The 19,420-nt window shown below is 35.7% G+C and overlaps 1 protein-coding gene and 1 non-coding gene across 2 annotated transcripts in view; both read right to left on the reverse strand.

Moving 5' to 3' along the window:
* LOC145625119 (uncharacterized) overlaps nt 1-18,904 on the reverse strand; it is an 84,713-nt gene extending 65,809 nt beyond the window's left edge. Inside the window, exon 1 of the mRNA XM_081678198.1 lies at nt 18,836-18,904. Within this exon, the coding sequence (XP_081534324.1) occupies nt 18,836-18,904 (69 nt within the window). The remainder of the gene's footprint in view (nt 1-18,835) is intronic.
* Nucleotides 13,506-13,613, reverse strand: LOC145625810 (small nucleolar RNA R71). Its single transcript, XR_014110712.1, has one exon. It is a non-coding gene; the product is annotated as a small nucleolar RNA R71 (small nucleolar RNA).
* Nucleotides 18,905-19,420: the final 516 nt, after the last annotated feature.

The following is a 19,420-nucleotide window of genomic DNA, read 5'->3' on the forward strand; positions in this document are numbered from 1 at the left end:
TTTGGCCATGTCTTTACTTTTGCCCTACGACGACCCGTTTTCTAATGGCGAGTAGTGGGGACAAGTAGATAGGAGGTTTTCAGGTAATGAAGCATATTCAGGAATGGGCATGGGTGAAGAGCGAATCATGCTAGTTTCTATAAGTATATGATGTGTTTAAGGCTTTAATTATTTATGATATTATTATCATGCATGACTAACACAAAAGTTTTAAAGTCGGCTTGGTTTTAATAAAGGCCTACAATGGTTCCAAGTTGTAGGATGGTTTTATTTAACTTCGTTTGACTTTGGTTTTGACTTTACTTTCGTTGGTTGAATTTTCAAGTTGACTTGTTTTGAATGGTTTTGAAATTAGTCTTCCGTTGTGTGTCTTTAATGGTTGCCTTAGCCGTTTTCACGGTGGCGGTAATATCTTATATATTCCTATTTAAATTTTTAAATAGGGAAAAAAAGGTATTTTAAAAGAAAGGAATTTTTAGGGTGTTACAATAAGTTCACAATAGACAAGCAAATTAATATTTAGGAGTCCACATATAATGAGGCCAAATCGATTGAATTTGACATGGTTAGACTTACTCTCTATAACATGGGGCGAATATGAACTTGTCTACCGCACACATTGATTCCTTGATACTCTGTTCAACATAGTACAACACGTCACGGGGGTTGCCTATGATTCTAGTAGTGGATAACTGCTCGTGGCATAACCACCCACCTTTACAAGGAGAATCGGTTTCAGTAAAGTGCTCTTGTAGTGCTCTGGTGCATGAACATTGAATAATTAATCACATGAAGGATAATCACCATAAATTTGTATAACTTGAAAAAAATTATAGATTATGTGGTCATTGAAGTACCTCATGAATGTTTGAATGAGGGAAATGTTAAGCTTTGCACCACGTAGAAATTCTTTCACATCTTCTTTGCTAATCTATCCAACTGCATCCTCATCATAGTGGATCATTGCCTAAGGAAGTGCAACTTTCATGGGATTGACCAAATGACAAGCACGGTTGTGAAGAAAGGTTAAGTCATCAGAGAGCGATTGAAGAACAATGTCTTCAACAAGTGGAGTAGGTTGCATGGATGAACCTTTCAAAGAGTGCAACTTCGACGCTTGTTCACTCTTGGACCGTTGTTCACTTAGCTTCTTGTTAGGTTTATCAATGATTTTAGGCTTCTCCACCCTCTTTCTCTTTTAAGTTTTGCTTCCATGCGAAATCGGATATAGTTTGAGAAGGAATAAGTTTATAAGTTGAGAAATGAAGAAAATAGGCATATTATAAGTTATTTTGACTTAAAATAGTTTTTTTTTATGAAATGGACCCATAAACTTAGAAATTAGCTTATTTTATGTAATTTCAACTCACAATAACTTATAAATATGTAATTATGAGATGGTTTTAGAAAGAATAAGTTTATAATATAAGTTGAGAAATGAAGAAAATAGGCAAGTAAGAAGCCATTTAGGCTCAAAATGGCTTTATTTTGATGAAAAGGACCCAAAAACTTGATGAGTTGCGTGCAACATTTGAAATAGTAAAAGAGTTGGAGAAGCACGATCTGCAACTCACTTTCTTCTTCTCCTCTTTCTCCAATTTTGATCTCTTCCCATTTTTTGGTTGTTGTTTAAAGCTAAGGAAAGTAAATCTTGCTCCTTTTTTTTTAACAGACTTTTATCTTGGTCTATAAAATGGAGAAATTAAATGAAGAATCCTAACTTGGAGCTGGGATTTTCGATTTGACTTGTGTTCATGAATTTGTTTGTTTCTCGTTGTTTTAAGAAATATATTGCAACAAATTTCATGCGAAGTTGTAAAGTATTGATCATGTATAAGCATGTCAAGCATATATGTGTTTTTTTTGTTCATTATAATTTTAAATTTGTGCTTGAACTTTATTTCTCTTCTTAGCTCACATGCATTGACTATACTTCTTAATTTTAATGTAAATTGAAGTGCTTAGAACAAAAATTATGCATTACAATTATAAATGAAATTTTGAACATTGAAAATACTACGTAGCATGAATTTGTTCTTCGACTCACGTTTATTTTTTTTCATGCGTAAGTTGCAAAATTCCCTTTACCAATGATAAAAAGTAACAAATGGTTATTATTATTCACTTATAAAACTGTGATTTCAAGATTTGCCGAAAACTAGTTAGTTTACGAAATTCTTGAAGAGATCATCGAACTTGTGTAGCTTGGTTATATTTCGGGTTCGTAAGCCCCAATTATATATTTTCGAATGTTGTAGCCCCTAGTGTAGGGTGACTTCGATTATTTGCTTGTTGACCCTTTCATGTTGCTAGAAATGGGTCTTAAAATCATGTGTTTCTTCTTATTATGATAACATCTAGGATCTTGGAAACAATTAAACTAGTGTGTTTAAATCTTTTTTGACCATTCATAGTTTTAACAAAGGAAATTTGCTAAGTCTAGTAATATTGGTCATTCATAAGAACAAGTGAGAGGAAAAAATGAAATGTTGTTCAAATTTTTCATCTATTCTTGCTACTTTTAAATTCTTTATTTTGAGTTCAAACTTTGTCATTGTTTTGAAGCTCGAGCAAGTAGATGTTATCCTCCATGCGAAATTCCAATGTGTCTTGATACAATTTTCATGATAAATGATTGAGTACTAAACTTTCGTATGAGCAATTATTTTTTTATGTATCATGATTTTGTTTCTTTGCTCTATACTAGTCATACTCTCTAACCTTTAGAGTAAATTGAAGTATCGAAACAACAATTATGCACTAAGATTAGTTTTTGAAGTTGAACTTGAAAATGGCTCGAATACGTAACCTGTTTAATGGCCAAGTTCAGTTGCTAACTTAGTTTTCAAAGGAACAAAATGATTATTTAATCATTGTGATGTATTTTAAAATTGTAAGGTTCGAAATATACCTAAACCATTTGTAGCTTAGGCGATTCCCGAAAGTAGCTTAAACGACATGAATATCTCATTTTGTTTTTTTTGTTGATATTGGAGCCCCCAAGTGTCGGGTTATGCGCATTCTTGCTATGTCAACAGTCTTGGAGCCCCCAATTTGGGGTAGTTCTAATGACTTACTAATGTTTAGGCCATTCATATGATACTGATATGGACCTATGTATATGTCCTATTTTTTTTTTTGAGATATTTAAAACAATAGCGAGGCTTTCACATTTTAGTTAAAGTCATTGACAAGAAAGCAAGTTAGTTCTTTGCTTGTTTATAAACAATAATTGTGTTTAAGGTTTAGTAATCTTACCTAATGTCTAAACTGTTGTAAAGATCATTGCGGTGATTTTATTCTCAAAGTTGATTTAGAATATCAAATATATTTTTTTTTTATCAATCTTTGATTTTGGTCTTTTAGATGGTTTGTTTACCATCCCTAAGCAAATATTCGCAGGAGAACTATGCGAGAACAAGATTGAGTCAAGAAGAAGTCGAATCTTAATTAATTCCTTTTGGAAATATTTATGTATATACATGTATTATCCAAACGGTTATTGAGAATCTGAAAATTTATTTAAGAAATTTAGAAAGGAAATTTTGAATACTATTTTTATTAGAAACATGTTGATTCGAACTAGAATTCTAAATTTGAAAAGGGTCCAATAATTTAAATGAAAGTCTGTTTTGAAATGCAACTGTTTCTATTTGGTAAAATACATAATCATATTATTTTCAACACTGGACCCAAAATGTAAAGAAAAGTCTAGCTCGTAATTGAGTGTGACTTTTTTGTCCAAGATTGATGAAGGTAAGATGTAATTTGCAATTTATTTCAACAAAGATATGAAAATTTGAGCAGACTTTTGTATATCTAATTTTGTCATCTCTCCCTTTGTAGTGTTTGTCATCATTGTTATACTTCAATAATTGTAAGTGAAGTTCGTCCAATTAAAATAAGCACAGTAGTTTGAAAATTAATGTTTATCAAAACTAGGTTTGGTGAAGTGTTAGAGTCATTCTAATCACTTTCCAAAATATATATGGTCTTATTTCAAAACGAAAGTTGAGGTAAGACCTATTTTTTTGTAGCCCCCAAGTGTAACCTTAAGTGGCTTGTGCAATTCATGTATACACATGCTAGGGGATATTTCTAATGTTTATTTGAAGCCCGAAAATTTGTATTTTTAATTTGTGGAATATTTCACATGTTTATCATGAATTGTATGATCAGATAAAGTAACATAATTAATTATCTTGATCAAATAATAGGAAGGGGTATTCTTCCTTTTGTCATTTAAAGCTATTAAGATGGTTCGTAATAAGCTTTGCATGACATTGATTTCGCAGCATAAATAGCGTGTTCAAATCTATAAATAGAGAGAAGTGGGGATGTCCAAGCTTTTTTAGCCCCCCGTTTGAGGGAAAGAGTGAAAAAAAATTATACAATTTTTCAAATATTTAGTTGCCAAATGGGAGGGATCATCCCGAATTACCCCCTAAAAAAGAAATGAACAAAAAAGACGGATTTGTATAAAAAAGAAGGGGAATCAAACTTCCCCATAGAAGAATAACGAAAGAGAATTAGACATGTTTTTAAAAAGCAAGGATTATTGACTTAATATTTAAATCCTCATGATGACTTGGCAGTGAGGTATATGTGTGATAGCGATAACGATCATTTTTTTTCATGTAGCGATCATGTTCAATCAATGTTACTCTCTTGGAGAAGATGGAGATATCCCGCGCCGACGGACATATTAGTTGCTTATGATAAGTGAGAAGACCAATGCTCAAGAGTTGTAAAAGATATCTAAAGTTGAGTTGATGCAGTTAATATATCACATCAATTTATAGTATTAACTTGAACTAGCTCGGTAATAAATAGCACTATTATTAAAAGAAAATAAGATGATTATTTATTTATACAGTCATATCATTTTTCTTGGAAAATTATATGGAAAACATCGAATTCAGTTTGATTCGACTACCTTACAAAAATGGTGTCATCAAGCCAATAGCTATCAAATCATCCCAATCATTTGATTTTTTTAATATGATTTTGTAATCATAACTCAACACTTCATGCATTTTATATATGGGCATGACTACTCAATAGTAGGTCCATATGTGCAAAGACCTAAGGTTGGTCATATATTCATGGAATGATGATTTGTACATTGTTATGGTATCCCTGAAGAAGGGCCTTTCCAAGGTTGTAACGTGTCTAGGCATGGGGTTATGAAGAATGGACTAGCTCAATTATACTCCAAAAAACCCTTAATTTTGGTACTTCTCAAATTTAAACCTTTCTTCTTTGTGTGGCAACTTCCTACATTAAGTGCCTTTTCCTTGTCATCTCTTTTTTTCTTTTTCTTTTGATAAGTTTTAATTTGTTTTGGGTTTAGAACGAATTTTTTTTCTTTTGCATTTGATCTGTCCTTTTAGGTTTAGACTAACTTTGTGTCCCTCTCTTATCTTTATTTCCCTTAATTTCCTATTTGTATCTCTTTGCACCATTCCCATCCAAAAGTATGGAATAATGTAGGTTGAATAACAAAAGCTTAACTAACGAGGCTCAATAGGGCTGCCAAAAAGTTGGATTTTTTCAAAGGTTAAGAATATGGGATTATATTTGTAGAGTTTCATGTTGGCTCCTGTGTTTGTGAAATCATCATATCCTTTCTTTGTTCGCCTAATATGGGTCTCTTTTCATTCAATACATCTTGTAAGCCAAAGCTCATCAAAATCCTTTAAGTGTTGAGTATGTATGTCTTTTGATATTGCCTGTTTCTATGTATATGTTTTATTTAATTTAAGTCAATAGCAATAAAGAGATTGAAAAGAGAACAAGATAGACTTACATGAAAATATATTTTTTATTCATTAATTAATGAGAGTACTAAATAAGTAGATTCTACAATATGAATCTCTTAGTATATCATAAAAAACAAAGGAAAGAAACAAAATAAGACCTAGGGTGCTACATCTTGAATTGTTGACAACTTCTTGAGATTGCGTCTTCGAGCTTTTTCCGTTTCCGACGTAGGTGAAATCCTCTCTAAAAATCAAGTCCATCTATATGATTCATGGTTTCATTTATCAAGTTCCTTTCAAATAAAGCTCCCACAGTATAGACTTTTTGAAATGTGTCTAAACAAAGGTATTGTAAATGACACTTGTATGGTGGACATATATTGTCTATGAACTTTGGAACAAATTCATGATCCAGAGGTCTTTGTGAAATAAGAGCAACCTTTGATCGCCACCTAGAAAAGAAGTCAATGAAGCCTTCTTCTTCCCCTTGCTTAAGCAATTCGAGATCACGCAAGGTAGTTGTGAGCTCGATGTTATCTCCATATTAGGTAAAAAATGCCAATACAACGTCACTCCAAGTGGAAGTTTGTTTTTCATCGAGGTTATAAAACCTTGATCTAGCAGTTTGGTCCAATGAAAGAGGAAAAGTATATACATATATGCTTGGCTCAACCCCTTTCACTAGTAGAAAAAAAGCAAAGGGCACCGATTCGAACCCGGCCTAACGCACCGGTTTGAACTAGTTACGATGTAGGGGGTGCCAATTACCCCCCTTTTTGCCACCGGTTAACCGGTGCCTTTATTTATTTTGTCCACCGGTTAACTGGTGCCTTAAATATAGTCCCGCACAATTTTCTTTTTAAGTGGCAGCAGTTTTTGGCACCGCTTAACCGGTGCCTTTTCAATAATAATTTTTTTTTTATTTTTTCTTGCAATAATATTAAAAAAAAAACCCTGTTATTCTAGTAATAATAACCTGTAATTCTAGCAATAATATTAAATAAAATAATTAATAATATTATTATTATAATTACTAATAATAATAATAATAATATTAAATATTATAAGAAGATACGAATAATATTAAAAACAAGAATTCATATATGTATTGATATAAATATTCCCAAATGCAATAAAAAAAAGTGTTATATATATACAAATGATAGCAAGTAAATAATGAATAATAATATTTAGTTAAAAAGTTAACATAAATTTACAATTAAAATGACATTTAATTTACATGTTGAAGGTGATAAAAGACGCCAACATGTCACGAACTTCATTAAAGTCCTTGATTATCAACGGACCTTCCTTTTTTACCTTGTAAAACTTGAAATACAAAAAAATTATGTTAGAATTAATTAATTAGGCTAAATAATATGTATTTTATCATATATGACCTATATGACTTGTATTTAGCCCATTTCCTACATTTCTTATCAAATGAAATATTTCTTTCTCATAACATGTCAATGTTACCTAGTTTTATGTGTCTAAGCCCGTAAATTGAATAAAAAAAAATTTATTAAGGTTTAAGACGCTTTTTACTAAAAATGGCCCAAATATGGCCTATATGACTTTACATTGCCCATTTCCTACAATGCATATCAAATGAACTTTATTTATCTCATAACATGTCAATATTCTATAGTTATAGGTGTATAAGTAATGAAATCACATCAAAAGAGCATATTAACACAAAATGGCCCAAATATGACCTATATGACTTCTATTTAGCCCATTTTCTACCTTTCTTATCAAATGACCTATTTATTTCTCATATTATGTCAATGTTGGGTAATATTAGGTTTCTAAGGCTAGAAATCACATCAAAATAGCATTTCATTAAGTTTTACAACGCATTTTACTCAAAATGGCCCAAATATGGCCTGTATGACATCTATTTACCCATTTTCCACATTTCTTATCAAATGAACTATATCTTTCTCATAACATGTAAATGTCACCTAGTTTTATGTGTCTAAGCCCTAAAATTGAATCAAAAGAGCATTTTATTAAGGTTTAGGACGCTTTTTACTCAAAATGGCCCAAATATGGCCTATATGACCTATATGATTTTACTTTGCCCATTTCCTAAAATTCTTATAAGATGAACTTTATTTTTCTCATAACATCTCAATATTATCTCATTATAGGTGTGTAAGGAATGAAATCACATCAAAAGAGCATATTAACACAAAATGCCCCAAGTATGGCCCATATGACTTCTATTCAGCCCATTTTCTTCCTTTATTATCATATGACCTATTTATTTCTCATAACATGTCAATGTTAAGTAATATTAGGTGTCTGAGGCTAGAAATCACATCAAAATAGCATTTCATTAAGGTTTAGGACTTACCTCATCAAGCTGTTGAATGTCCGTACAATATGACACTATGTTGAGCATGAATCTCATCACATACAAAGCACAATCAAGTCCATTTTCTTGTTGTGTGCACTAGCATATGACGAACAAATCACATTAGTGAAACATGCAAAGGAAATTAGCAAATATTTACTAACATAGATTTTGAAGATAATCATAATATCATGTAAATTACCAACGGTGACTTCCATGTTGGACCCTGAGGAGCACGACAATGTAGCTTCTTCATAACACTATAGTAAATAAAGTACATTCAAATTTGATTAGTCAATTGACTATTAAATTAGTTATTTTTACCAATAATCATCACTAGGTAGCTATATATATTTACTTTTGCAATATAGACTTCACTAGCCACTTCTCCAATGATCGAGCTAAATAAAGGTGATAAATTGTGTTATTGGAATTATAAATAACCATGAGGCTCTAATGCTCCCTACATAAGTACACACAATAGACAAGCAAATCAATATTTAGGAGTCAACATATAATGAGGCCAAATCAATTGAATTTGACATGGTTAGACTTACTCTCTATAACATGGGGCGAATATGAACTTGTCTACCGCACACACTGATTCCTTGATACTCTGTTCAACATAGTACAACACGTCACGGAGGTTGCCTATGATTCTAGTAGTGGATAACTGCTCGTGGCATAACCACCCACCTTTATAAGGAGAATAATTTTCAGTAAAGTGCTCCTGTAGTGCTCTGCGTGCATGAACATTGAATAATTATTAACATGAAGGATAATCACCATAAATTTGAATAACTTGAAAAAATTATAGATTATGTTGTCATTGAAGTACCTCATGAATGTTTGAATGAGGGGAATGTTAAGCTTTGCACCACGTAGAAATTCTTTCATATCTTCGTTGCTAATCTATGAAACTGCATCCTCATCATAGTGTAACATTGCCTAAGGAAGTGTAACTTCCATGGGATTGACCAAATGATAAGCACGGTTGTGAAGAAAGGTCATGTCATTAGAGAGTGATTGAAGAACAATGTCTTCAATCAGTGGAGTAGGTTGCATGGATGAACCTTTCAAAGAGTGAAACTTCCACTACTACAAAATTTGCCAAAGAGACCCGATATAAGAGACCGGCTAAGTGCATAACAGGTCTCTCCTCTTAGAGAGACCGGTTATTGCATACGACAGGTCTCTCGACAGATCAAAGAGACCCGTCATTTAAGAAAATGGGTCTCTTGAAATTCTTTTAGAAAATGGAGGAATATAGAGAGATCATTCATCTTAAATGACAGGTCTCAAGTAATATTCAAGAAACCTGTGATTTAACATAACCGGTCTCTTGAATTTTATTTTTTGAATTGAGAAATTAGAGAGACCCGTCAGTCTTAATAACAGGTCTCTCGATTTTATATCCCATGTAGGCAGCTAAAAAGCCCATAACCCTAGAATAATCTCTTCATTTTCTCTCTCCTGTCCACCGCCACTTCTCATCTCTTTTTTTCTTTCTCTCTCTTCTCCCTCCTCTCAACTCATTATCCTCAATTTTTTTTTGATTCTAAAGAGAATCTCACACAACAAGAGATACGAATTTCATCCTTTATTTCTTTCAATCTCAATTTCAGGAAGTTATTTTCACTCCATCATGTCAAAATTTCAAGATCCATCGTCAAGGTGAATTTTGTATTATTTTTCGCTAATAATTTTTTATCTTAATTTTTTCGTATTTTTAATGAAAAATATGAATTTCTTATAATAATTAATTTTTAACTTCATTTTTCGGGTTAAAAATTTATTGGTTTTTCGTTTAGTCATGATAAAAGATTGTTTCTTTATTTTGCATGTTAATGAATTCGTTTTAAAAACTTTTTTCGCCATTTTTTTTATGAAATTAGAGTCTGTTATGTGATTCCAATTTCGTTTGGAGGTGGTTTTTAATTTCCTTTTATTTGGTTTTTTACTTTTTTTTTTGGCTTTCTTCTTTCATATCAGATCTAGTATTTTTCGTTATTATCGCTCACTTTCATATGGAGTGAGATCTTATATTTTTCATTATTATTAAGTTCCTATTTGATTTTCTATTTTTATTTTCATTTTCGATTTCAATTTTTTTAGAGTTAAGTTTTGGTTTATTTTATTTTTATTTTTTAAAAATCTTTTTGAGAATTGCCTGACAAATTGTTCTTTAGCTTTTTTTTGGAATTAGTTTTTTTTTCTTGTTTTGATTTTGTGTTCAATCATCATATTAAATGAATTTTATTTTACATCTGGTATTTCATTAATACAATTGAACAATTTCTCTATCATTTTTTTTATTGTAAATGAATTTTATTTTACATCTCTTCTGAATTTTTCTTTTTTCAATTCTGTTATAATTGTTCAGATTTGTTTTGTAGATAATAATATCTGCTTTTTAATTAATTATTTACATGTCTTTATCTGTGGGTGTAGGTAATGATCTCTCAATTTTCAAGTTTGAACAGAAGAAACTTGTAATTTTGTTGAAGCAGAAGAAACTTGTAATTGAAGATCTTTAAAGTTTCAATTTGTCATTTACAGAATTTTTATTTTGATGTATTGAATTAGTAATTTAGTTTTGATATATGTACTATGTATTGTCTATGTACATAATTTTTTATGTTTATGAAATACAAGAATTTTTTTGTAACTCCGTATCTGATAATAAATCAAATTAAATAGGTTAATATTAATAAATTGTAATTATAAAAATAAAATAAGCTAATTTTTTTATTAAAAATGAGACCGTATAGACCTGTTAGCTTAAAAAGCGATCTCAATTTTATCAAAAAGACTAAGATATGCGACCCTAGTTTTATGAAAATAGAGACCGCTTTTCTTATAAAGGCAGTCTCAAATTTTTCAAAATTGAGACCGCTTATCTTTAAGAGGCAGTCTCAGCTTTCTCATTCTAGAGACCGCTTTTGAAAAGCAGTCTCTTTGCCAAAGAGACCGCTGCGCTAGAGACCGCCTCTAAGGTAGTGTCTTTGACTAATTTGGATGGGTCTCTTTGGCCAATTTTGTAGTAGTGTTCGACGCTTGTTCACTCTTGGACCGTTGTTCACTTAGGTTCTTGTTAGGTTGATCAATGATTTTAGGCTTCTCCACCCTCTTTCTCTTTTAAGTTTTGCTTCCATGCGAAATCTGATATAGTTTGAGAAAGAATAAGTTTATAAGTTGAGAAATGAAGAAAATAGGCATATTAAAAGTTATTTTGGCTTAAAATAGTTTTATTTTGATGAAATTGACCCATAAACTTAAAAATTAGCTTATTTTATGTAATTTCAACTCACAGTCACTTATCAAGAAACCAAGCTATCTGTTGTGCGCGGGGTACTGTGCGGCTTCTGTGCGGGCGCACATGTGAGGCTGTGCAGGCGCGCAGCCCTGTCAGAACCCGCACAACCAGACTGAAGAAACAGAGCCAAACCAGAGAGTTTGCGCGACCTTATGCGCGACTTGTGTGCGGGCGCATATACCTGATGCGCGGGCGCGCATGACTAATGTGCGGGCGCGCTCATTTTCCCTGTACCCTTAAAGTTGCGGCCGCGCACTACGCTGAGAGGGCGCACAAACATTGTGTGTGGGCGCGCAGCTCATCTGTGCAGGCGCGCACAGCTGGGTTTACGATTTTTTTGCGCCTTGTTGTCCAAGTCTCTTTCTTTTGGGTAGAGCCACATATATATATAGACGGGACTCTTTGTAATAGGGATACACTTAGTACTAATTCCATAGAACATTAGCCTAATCTAGAGAGGGAAAATAGATTGTTATTCAAGCTTCCTTTATTGTATTCAACTTTGCTCAAGCTTTAATCTTCCATCAATCAATCAAGTATCCAAGTTTTCATCTTTCTTCAATCCTTTCTTTAGTAATCTCTTCTCCTTTCCTTTAATATTATTTATTTGTTTTATTGTCACTTATTTTTGTCTATCTTATTAGTTTATCTAGTTATTATTGATTTCATATATTTAAATCATGTTTTGTTTTGGGTTTCTTGTGTTCATTTCTAGTTTTGATACTATGTTTAATCTCCCTTCTCTAGGCTAAACTCTTAGCTAGGGGAAGGGGGTGGAAGATATGTATTGAATGATGGATGAATGATGATAGTTGGATTGATTACATGCCTTAAATTGATGAAAGGCATGATTTTTAATGGCTTGAGATTATTGTTGCACTTTATTTGATTGCCTCCTAGTTTAAATGCATGAAAATGATTTGAACTAGATTAAGATCACCTCTATTTTAATGATTGCATGAGAATGAGTTGTTAAAATGGAGTTTCATGTATTGTGCTTCTTTATTTTCTTGATTTGCTTGTGTCTAATAGGATGCATGAGAATGATCCTAATTAGCATAGACTTCTTTTATTGATTTGCCTAGACTATTGCATGAGAATGAATTGTTTAGGTAGAATCTTGTTTTCTTTGGCATGTTCATTATGATAACTATCATTGTTTCCCTCTTCCTAATGCATGTTTGAAACCCCCGAACCCCTAGCGTCATTTTCTATTGATTTTAATCATCATTTTCTTACTTGTAGTTTTAGTGTTCTATTCAACAAAACCAACAAAACAATCCCCTTTTCACTCTTGCATTAGTAATATTTGATGTTGAATTAGCGTGCTTCCCTAGTGGATCGACCCTTTACTTTCCACTTACTAGTTTAGTGTAGGTTTAGGCTTTATAAATTTTTAATTTGATTGGGGGAATAGTTTAACAACCTATCTTATCCCGATCAAATTTTGGCGCCGTTGCCGGGGAAGCTTTTGTTAGAGTCATTTTGCTTTCTTTTCTTTTTGTTTTTTTTGTTTTATCATCCTTGTCATTGCTAATTGTTTGCTTAGCTTTGGTTAATGCTTAGGAGATCTCAAGGAGCACCCTCCCATCAAATTGACCACAAAATCAACCGAACCTTGAGACAAGTCCGTAGGCTTTATCAAGACGAGGGAAGAGGTTTTGGTGATATAGTTGATAGTGAGAGTGATACTTACTCTTCAAGTTCACCACGCGAATCAATGGCGGGATAAGAGAATGATGTCTTGTTTCGTGAGTTCAGAAATTCGGAGGATTATGAGCTCACAGGAGGGATTTTGCTACCCGTCACGGAAACCAAGTTCTCAATCCATCCACAATATACTCGAATGGTCCAATCGGAGCAATTTTCCGGAAGTGCAAGTGAGGACCCTATTGAACATTTGGACCGATTCCTTGAATTGTGCGCAATGATGCACCTTTTCCGGCAATCTCTCACCGGACGAGCAAAGAAATGGCTAAAGCAAGTAAAGCCTAACTCTCTCACAACATGGAGGGAGGTTGTAAAGGCGTTCTTGAAGCGTTTTATCTCCGAAGAGAAGACCGCCGAAATGAGAAGGAAAATTGAATCATTAGAGCAAGAGGCTGATGAAAGTCTTGGTGAAGCATGGGAGAGATTCAAAGAGTTGGTGCAAGCATGTCCCCACCATGAGTACAATAAAGGGTTGCTCATGCGATTTTTCTACGACGGATTGGAGCCCATGTCAAGAGCCAATTTGGATGCGGGGGCGGGTGGCCAATTAATCAAAATCCCTCAAAATCAAGTTGAATCTACAATAGAAGAGGTAGCAAATAATTACTCTTGGGGGGCCGAAGAAGAAACGCTCCAAAGAGAGGTGGTATTTACGAATTGGAGAAAGTTGATCAATTACAACATCAAATTGATCAACTAACAAAAGGGCTTTCCAAATTGAACACGAGTGTGAATGCAAGTTCAAGTGGTGGAGCAAGCTCTTCTCAAGTTAACTCTTTCTCTTGTCAAAATTGTGGAGGAACGAACCATGATACATCCTATTGTGGAGGTTTAAGCCCCGAACATGTAGTGGCATACAACACAAGGCAAGAGGGATTTAGAGGAAGCGGCGGTGGAGTAGCTTGGAGACAACCACCACCCGGGTTTGTACCTCAACCTCAACAATGGAACCAACAAGCTCAACCTTGATATAACTCCAATCCTCAATATAAAAATCCATCTCTATCTCAACCTCAAAACCCAAGAGGAAGCTATCCAAGGAACAACCAATACAACAATCAAACCCAAGCACCTCAAAGAAACCATCAAGAACAAGCACCTCAAGCGGAGCTAACTCAAACTTAACTCCTCCAAGCCATGCATGGGCAAATGCAATCTTTTGGGAAACAAATGCAAGAGATAAGAGCCCACAACAAGAAGGTTGATTCACAACTAGCTGAATTGGCCGAGAGAACTCCCTTCAATTCACCATCCACTCTACCTGGACAACCACAACCTAACCCATCTCACAATCCAAGACCCGATACATGCAAGGCGATCACATTGAGGTCGGAAACTTCCTATGAAGAACCAAATGAAGGGGATAGTGAGGAAAAGAAGGGAGGAGAGGAGAGTGCGAATGAAAACAAGGGAGGTGAGAAAGAAAAAGGTGATGAGATAGAAGGAGGTTCGGAGAAGAAGAAGATAGACAATGAGAAGACAACTTCAATTCCTAGTGAGGCTAGAAATCTTGATGGACCGGTTCCTTTTCCCGGTCGGCTTGCGGAGAGGAAGATTAATGACAAGTTCACAAAATTTCTTAATGTCATGAAGAATTTGCATATCAACCTCCCTTTTCTTGAAGTTGTGACACAAATTCCATCTTATTCCAAGTTCCTCAAAGATATTCTCACCAACAAGAGGAAGCTCAATGATGAGCTTATCACCCTTCCACATCAAGTGAGTGCTCTTGTCCTACATAAGATGCCCAAGAAGGAAAAAGACCCGGGAAGTTTCACTTTGCCGGTGAAAATTGGGAACATGGAAGCTAGGGGCGCCTTAGCCGATCTTGGAGCAAGTGTTAGTTTAATCCCTCTATCCATTGCTAAAAAACTCAATATTGAGATGATCCCTACAAGGAAGACAATTCAATTGGCCGATCGATCGGTGAAATTACCTTGTGGAGAACTTGAGGATGTTCCAATTCAAGTGGGACACATCTACGTGCCTTGTGACTTTGTAGTGATGGATATGGAGAAAGATGTTAACACTCCTTTGATTTTGGGACGTGAAGCTCTTAAAACTTCGGAGGCGGTCATCAATTGCAAGAACAACACCGTCACTTGTGAAGTGGCCGATGAAAAAATTGTCTTTGAATTTTCGAAGTTGCTCAAGACCCCCATGGTTGAAAAATGCTATAGAGTTGATGTTGTGAATGAGGAGCTAGATCGCTTGGGAAGGGTCGTGATGAGGCCTCAAGATCTAATGATTGAAGCCCTTACATTCAGAGAAGATTTCCACTCTCAAGAGGCTAAAGAATTTGTCATGGCAATGGAGGAATCCTCAAAGGAGGAAGTTGAACAACAAGTTGAGGTCGAGCTTGAGTCCAAGAAGGAGAAATTGGAGGAGAGTTCTAAGCCTCCTCCAAAGGTAGAACTCAAAACCCTTCCCCCTTCTTTGAAATATGCTTTTCTTGATAAGGAGGGAAAATACCCTTTTATTGTCAATGCTACCCTAGATGGTCTTAATTTGGAAAAACTTCTTGATGTTTTAAGGAAATATAGGGATGTGGTAGGGTATAACATTGATGATATTAAAGGTATTAGCCCTTCTTTATGCATGCATTGTATTCATCTTGAGGATGATCATTCCACTTCCATTGAACCTCAAAGAAGGTTGAACCCCCACCTTCAAGAGGTTGTGAAAAATGAAATCTTAAAACTACGTGAAGTGGGAATCATCTATGCTATCTCCGATAGCAAATGGGTTAGCCCGGTTCATGTGGTTCCAAAGAAGGGTGGAATGACCATAATCAAGGATAAAAAGGGAGAGGAAATCTCCACTCGGACGGTGACCGGGTGGAGATTGTGCATTGATTATAGGAGATTGAACAAAAACACCAAGAAAGATCATTTTCCTCTCCTTTTCATGGACCAAATGCTTGAAAGGCTTTCTAACCATGCTTTCTTTTGTTTCTTGGATGGGTATCAAATCCCTATCCATCCAAGTGATCAAGAGAAAACTACTTTCACATGTCCATATGGGACATTTGCATACCGAAGAATGCCATTCGGATTATGCAATGCTCCCTCTACTTTTCAAAGATGCATGACTTCCATTTTCCCTGAGATGCTTGAAAAAGAAATTGAGGTTTTCATGGATGATTTTAGTATTGGTGGCTCGTCTTTTGACACTTGTCTTTTTAACCCTGAAAAAGTTTTGAAAAGGTGTCAAGAGACGAGTTTGGTTTTAAATTGGGAAAAGTGCCATTTTATGGTTGAGGAGGGCATTGTCCTCGGCCATAAGGTTTCAAAAAATGGCATTGAAGTAGATCCATCCAAGGTTTCGGTGATTGAAAAGTTTCCCCCTCCTACTTCCATCACGGGGGTACGGGCTTTTCTTGGGCATGCCGGTTTTTACTGGAGGTTTATCTAAGATTTTTCTTCAATCGCTAAACCCTTGACCGAAATACTCAAAAAAGAGGTTGTTTTTTACTTTGATGAGGCTTGCCTAGAGGCGTTTCGTAAGCTCAAGGAAGCTCTCATTTCTTCTCTCGTTGTGCAAGCTCCGGATTGGAGCTTGCCTTTTGAGCTAATGTGCGATGCTAGTGACTTTGCAGTAGGTACCGTTCTTGATCAAAAGAAACAAGGAAAATCATGTGTCATCTACTACTCTAGATGAGGCTCAAAGGAATTACACAACAACGGAGAAAGAGATGTTAGCAGTAGTGTTTGAATTCGATAAGTTTCAGTCCTATCTCATATGCTCAAAATTTATCGTGTACACGGATCACATAGCGGTGCGGTATCTCATGACCAAGAAAGAAGCTAAGCCTCGCTTGATCCGTTGGGTTCTCTCTCTCCAAGACTTTCACATGGAAAAGAGGGATAAGAAGGGAGCGGAGAACTATTTAGCGGATCATTTGTCTAGGCTACCATTTGAGAACAAGGAGGATGTACCGATTAATGACGAGAAAGGATTCGAGGCTCTCATGGCTTTGATGTCAACTTCTACTCCTTGGTACGCGGATATAGCCAACTATCTTGCGTGTGGAGTCGTTCCCCCAGAGTACTCTTCTCAACAAAAGAAGAAGTTTTTCAAGGAGGTGAGAAGAAACTTTTGGAATGACCCACACCTATTCAAGCAATGTGGAGATGGCCTTTATCGGAAGTGCGTTCCAGATCATGAAATTCAAGGTGTTCTTGAGCATTGCCACTCACTACCATGTGGAGGACATGGTGGTGTTGACAAAAAAATGGCAAAAATCTCTCAATCCTTATTGTGGTGGCCGACAATGCATAGAGACGCCCACCAATTCGTTGCGCAATGTGATAGATGTAAAAGGAGCGGAGGCATTACAAAAAGGAACGAAATGCCCCAACAAAACATTCTAGAAGTGGAACCCTTTGATGTTTGGGGGGTAGATTTCATGGGACCTTTCGTTTCTTCTTGTGGGAATCTATATATCTTGGTAGCGGTCGATTATGTGACAAAATGGATTGAAGCCATACCCTCACCTACCAATGATCACAAGGTTGTGCTTAAGCTCCTAAAGAAGATCATCTTTCCTAGGTTTGGAGTTCCGAGGGTGCTAATTAGTGATGGAGGCTCCCATTTCGCCAAAAAGAAATTTGAAGCTCTTCTCAAGAGATATGGCGTTCATCACAAGGTTGGATTACCTTACCACCCTCAAACTCAAGGACAAGTGGAGGTCTCGAATCGTGAAATCAAAAAACTTCTTGTAAGGATGGTTAACAAATCAAGGAAAGATTGGTCTCTCAAACTTGATGACACGCTATGGGTTCTTAGGACGACATACAAGAATCCAATCGGCACAACCCCTTATAGGTTGGTGTATGGTAAGGCTTGTCACTTGCCGGTTGAATTGGAATACAAGGCTTGGTGGGCTATCAAGGAGCTTAATATGGATTTATCTTTATCCGGTGAGAAGAGATTGTTGAAGCTCAATGAACTTGAAGAGCTTAGAGATGATGCTTATGAGAGCTCAAGGTTATATAAGGAGAAGACCAAAAAGTGGCATGACCAACATATTCGAAACAAGAACTTTAAGGTTGGAGATAAGGTTTTTCTTTTGGAAAAGTACATTTTAATAATCCCAACTATTAGCGATTTACTTCCAATAATCCCAACTAAGGTTTATTATCTAATAATCCCAACTATGCTATGAGTTTTCCTCCAGCAGTCCGAGTAACCGAGTACCTACTGAAGTGGTAAATGTTTTTTTTTGTTTTTTTAATTCCACTTGTCATCACGTGGTTGGTCTAGAAAAAAAAAATTAAAAAAAAAAGAGAAAAAAAACCCAGACACCCCGGCCACTCCCTTCTCCACCTTCCCCCACCGTAAAACCATTAGTCCAACCCCTGACCCCCCTCGGAAACCGGCCAACCGCCCCCTAAAACTGCCGGCAGACCCCTCCCAAGTCCCAACCCACCAAAAACAACACAACCGCAATCTACCACCTGCAAACCAACACCTCAAGCTTAGTGAGAGCCGAGAACTCTGACGGAATTATAGCACCGGAATTTCACCGCCATAAACCACCTGCAAATCAACACCGCCACTCACCGCAATCTCAACCCCCAGAAACTTGCATCAATGGCGGACACAACTCGAATCCCAATCTCAAGCCTCGTAAAACCCCACCCCCGATCTACTACCGTTTTGAATCCCAGGCCAATCTCTCACCATTTCAACTTCTGTCCTCAAATTCTTTATTCCTCGCCGCCGAAACTCCTTCGACGATGTCACTTCCATGGTCGTCACCACTCACCAGCCTCGGCTCTTGAATCAACGACTGTGCTGATTTGGTCTGCTAATTGAAGTGATCCCGCTGGCCGTTGTGTTGGATTTGGGGGTTGGGATGGGTCTGGAGGCTCTTTAAGGGTGTTAAGGTGGCGGCGGCTGATTCCAGGTGGGGTAAGGCCGTAAGGGGTTGGGCTGAGGGGTTATACGGTGGGGGAAGGGAAGATGGGAGTGGCTGGGGATTTGCGTTTTTTTTTTTTTTTTTTTTTTTTTTTAAAAATTTTTTTTGAACCAATCATGTATCGACACGTGTGATGGTTACCTCTTATAATAGGTCGTTGACTCTTCGTTAACCGGTTGGGACTGCTAGAGGAAAACTCATAGCATAGTTGGGATTATTAGATAATAAAACTTAGTTGGGATTATTGAAAGTAAATCGCTAATAGTTGGGATTCGTTTGTTTTCAACTCAAGGCTTCGTTTGTTTCCGGATAAACTCAAGTCAAAGTGGTCGGGTCCTTTTGTGATT

The sequence above is a fragment of the Chenopodium album genome, chromosome 3 (genome assembly GCF_948465745.1).
Source record: "Chenopodium album chromosome 3, dcCheAlbu1.1, whole genome shotgun sequence".
Taxonomy (NCBI): Eukaryota; Viridiplantae; Streptophyta; class Magnoliopsida; order Caryophyllales; family Amaranthaceae; genus Chenopodium; species Chenopodium album.